The sequence below is a fragment of the Theobroma cacao genome, chromosome 3 (genome assembly GCF_000208745.1).
Source record: "Theobroma cacao cultivar B97-61/B2 chromosome 3, Criollo_cocoa_genome_V2, whole genome shotgun sequence".
NCBI classification, from domain to species: Eukaryota; Viridiplantae; Streptophyta; class Magnoliopsida; order Malvales; family Malvaceae; genus Theobroma; species Theobroma cacao.
This window is the reverse complement of record NC_030852.1, coordinates 25,011,491-25,015,161: the sequence shown is the minus strand read 5'-3', so window position 1 is coordinate 25,015,161 and position 3,671 is coordinate 25,011,491. Positions and strand designations below refer to the sequence as shown.

Below are 3,671 nucleotides of genomic sequence, written 5' to 3'. Positions count from 1 at the left end.
CTTGTGACAGTGCGAGATGATAGTGAAATCCAGAAAGAATTGCAAGAGGTACAAGAATTGGTATCTCAACGAAGCATTACTTGTATTGATGGTGATTTTGATTCTTATGTTTTATTTGTGGAAGTAGAGATTGAAGAGCCTTACTTTTATCATGAGAAAATTATATATGTCGAGTCTTCTAAGAAGATTGAGTCTCTACACTGGGATCAAACATGGGAGCTTGTGAAAACACCTAAAGTTACTATTGAAGTTGGCTTAGTGTGTGAAGGAGGTGCAAACATTAGTCGTAATGTGGTTGGCTTCTCCAAATCAGATTTTGCTGGTGATCTAGATAGTAGAAGATCTCAAACGGGGTATGTGTTCACTCTCTCAGGATCTGCAATCAGTTGGAAAGCAGTTCTTCAATCAACCTTTGCTTTGTCTACAACTGAAGCTGAATATATGGCTGTGACCGAGGCAGTGAAGGAGGCTTTGTGGCTTAAAGGCTTGGTTAGTGATCTTGGTTTTGAACAAACACAAACAGTTGTGTTTTGTGATAGTCAAAGTGCTATACATTTGACTAAAAATCAGATGTTTCATGAGAGAACCAAACACATCCAAGTCAAGTGTAACTTCGTTCGAGAGATTATTTCTAAAGGTGAGATTGTAGTAAAGAAAATAGCTACAGATGAAAATCCGGCAGATATGCTAACTAAGTCAGTTTCTGGGATAAAGTTCAAGCATTGCTTGGACTTGATCGGTGTTCGTAGTGCTTGAGGCCCATTGGGGCAGTGGCGGTGTCGACAGAGATTGGTTCGTAAGGTGGAGCTTGGTGAATTCAAGCCTAAGGTGGAGAATTGTTAGGATAGTCTTGAATTGTGATTTAATTAGGATTGTTTAATTCTAATTAAATTAGTATACCTTATAAATAGTCTTTAAATCTAGTTAGATTAGAATAACAATTTCTAATTCTATTAGGATAAGATTCCTAATTAAATTAGGATAAGGTTATTGTATTTGATACTATAAAAGGACCCTATGGGTTAAAGAATAATTATCACCTAGATTTAGAGAGAGTGATTTAGGTGTACGTGGGATAAGGGTTATGAGTTTGAGACTGTTCTTGTAATCTCCTGATTTTTCTCTTAGTGAATTTTTCTCTGTTGTTGTGCCCGTGGACGTAGGTTATCAAAAGACCGAACCACGTAAATTCTTGTGTTCTTGTGGGTGTGCTTGATTTCTTTCTTTCTTTATTCTATTGATGGGGTTAGATCTTGGGCAATTCTTTAGAGACAATTCCGCAATTTCCCAACATAAAATAATTTTGAATTAATGCAAAAAAATTAGACTTTCTGTTCATTCTTCTGAAGGAAAAAGATTGAGGACAAGTTGTCACCTAAAGATCTTGATCTGACTGACCCTGTGAGTTCTAACTATGATTCTTGCAGTTGAGGATTACTCCAGAATATTTTTCCAGTCTAAGTAGACAATTTAAATGTTTATGTAATAGAAATGAATGGTTGTGACAAGAGATGCCACATATTCACACAAGGAGACTGGCATCGTGCCTCATTGATCTATATGTATAATTTACCCTGAACACGATATCATTACATTCCTGTAATTTTACAGGAAAGAAAATTCCCTCCAGAAAAAGGCATGAGAAAAATTAAAACCAAGTTTTACAGGAAAGAAAATCATACAAATCTTGAAAGAGCCTTTATAACTTATCCATGGTGGGTCTGTGATGAGGATCCTGCTCAACACAAGCCTTGGCCAAGAATGCCAAACACATGGCATCAACCAATGGATACTTCCCCTCCAGAACGGGATCCATGAATTCCTTCAACTTTTCCAAGTACCCTAAAGAACATTCATGCCCTGCGTCTTCAAAAGAAATTACGGGATTCTTCAAAAATAATCCATCTGCAGCAGCCTCCTTAGCGGATAACAATTCAAGCAAAACAACTCCAAATGCAAATACATCCAACTTGAGGGAAGCCAGACCGTAAGTAAGGTATTCAGGTGCCAGGTACCCCTTTCTACCCACAATTACAGATTCATTCCAGCTAATTTCTCCATTTTCTTCACTGGAATTCACTGGTTTTGCCAATGTAAATCCAGTAATTTTTGCCCTGCAATCCGTGGTTATAAGCACGTTTCTACTGTGTATGTTATGATGGATAAAAGATGGCTTTGTGCAGTAATGTATGTAATGGAGGCCCACTGCAAGATCAAAAGCAATCTGAGTTCTTTTTGCCCATGTAAGCTGCCTCGCAACATTTGCATTAGACAAGCAGTCCCTCAAGCTACCATATTCTGCAAACTCGAACACGAGATAAGGATTAGTGCCATAGCAGCATCCTTCAAGCTTCACTATGTTCAAATGACTAATCTTTGTCAATATGTAAATGACATGGCGAGCCGCTTCCTCAGTGTTCATCTGTTCAATTGCCACATAGGAACCACCAATTTGCCCCTTATACACAGCTTTACCAGTCATAGATCCCTCATTAAAATCCTCTGTTGCATTCCTAAGCTCCTCCAACGTAAAATTTGTTAGTGACGGCTTTAACTTGGACATTCTATCAAGAAAATCAGGTGAGACATTTGATGACACTGAACTTCTAGCAGATAAAAGCTGAAAACTCGTAGGATGACTCCTTTTCCTAATGCTTCTAAAAGCAAAGATAGCTGCAATCAGCAGAATAATCACTACTAGAAGACCAAGTCCAAGAAATATATATGAAATCAAGTGCTTTGATTTCTTACTTGGTTGGATTTTCACAATGGGAGTCGCTACTCTAGGACTAGAGGGTAAATCTTCAGGAACATCCCATTTCACTACTGGAACATCCTTTGTGGGAATAAATAGTGTTGTTTGAGGGAAAATGGTTGAAAATGGTCCCAACTTATTGGCATCCCAGATCGTTTCTTCAGGTACTCCAAATTTGCGAGCAATTAAATCTGTATTGTCATTCTTTATCACAGGATATGTTACAAGATATTTAAACCCATTTCTTCTTTGATTTGCATTGGTACAAGCACATCGAATGGGTACCTTGATCATAAAGTCACCAGGATCATTACGTTTAACGTCAGGATTATCCTCTTTGAGACTTTGCGCTTTCAACAGCCCTTGGAAAACTCCACAAGCAACTGAAGCAAAAGAATCTGTGCTTGAAAAATGGTACATGAAAATAGCTTCAGAGAACGTAAGAGCGCAGGAGCATTGAACAGGTATGATGATCTCTCTTCCTAGCTTTAGATTGCTAGAATCAGCGTCAGTCATGTGGTTGATTTCAAGGAGATGAGACATGCTTAAATTGAAGAGAGGTGCTGTTGTGGAAATTGCCCAAGAATCAACAAAGATAAAATCCAAAGAAAATAAACAAACAGAAAAACACAAGAATTTACGTGGTTCGGTCTTTTGCCTACGTCCACGGAGTGAAACTGTTCTTCTATTATTGAGAATTTAAAGCACAATAAATTGACCTTTATGGTTCCCAAAACAACCCAAGATCCCTTACACACTCTTCTTCAATAACCTCCCAAGAACATTTACTCAAACCACTCTAGCTCCACCCAGAGCAAAAGATAGAGTTACAAAATATTCCCTCTCTAATACTTTCAATTCTAAAGCCTAGAAATCCACTTTTATAATATAAAAGTCTAAGTATAATGTGATTAAG

General features: G+C 37.8%; 1 protein-coding gene across 1 annotated transcript; it reads right to left on the bottom strand.

The window, feature by feature from the left end:
- On the bottom strand, positions 1,700-3,271 carry LOC18604979 (protein LYK5). Its single transcript, XM_018117082.1, has one exon. The coding sequence runs from the start codon at positions 3,269-3,271 to the stop codon at positions 1,700-1,702; it is 1,572 nt and encodes a 523-aa protein (XP_017972571.1).

Coding starts and splice junctions, on each gene's coding strand:
- LOC18604979 (XM_018117082.1), bottom strand. CDS start 3,271: ATGACTGACGCTGATTCTAGCAATCTAAAGCTAGGAAGAGAGATCATC.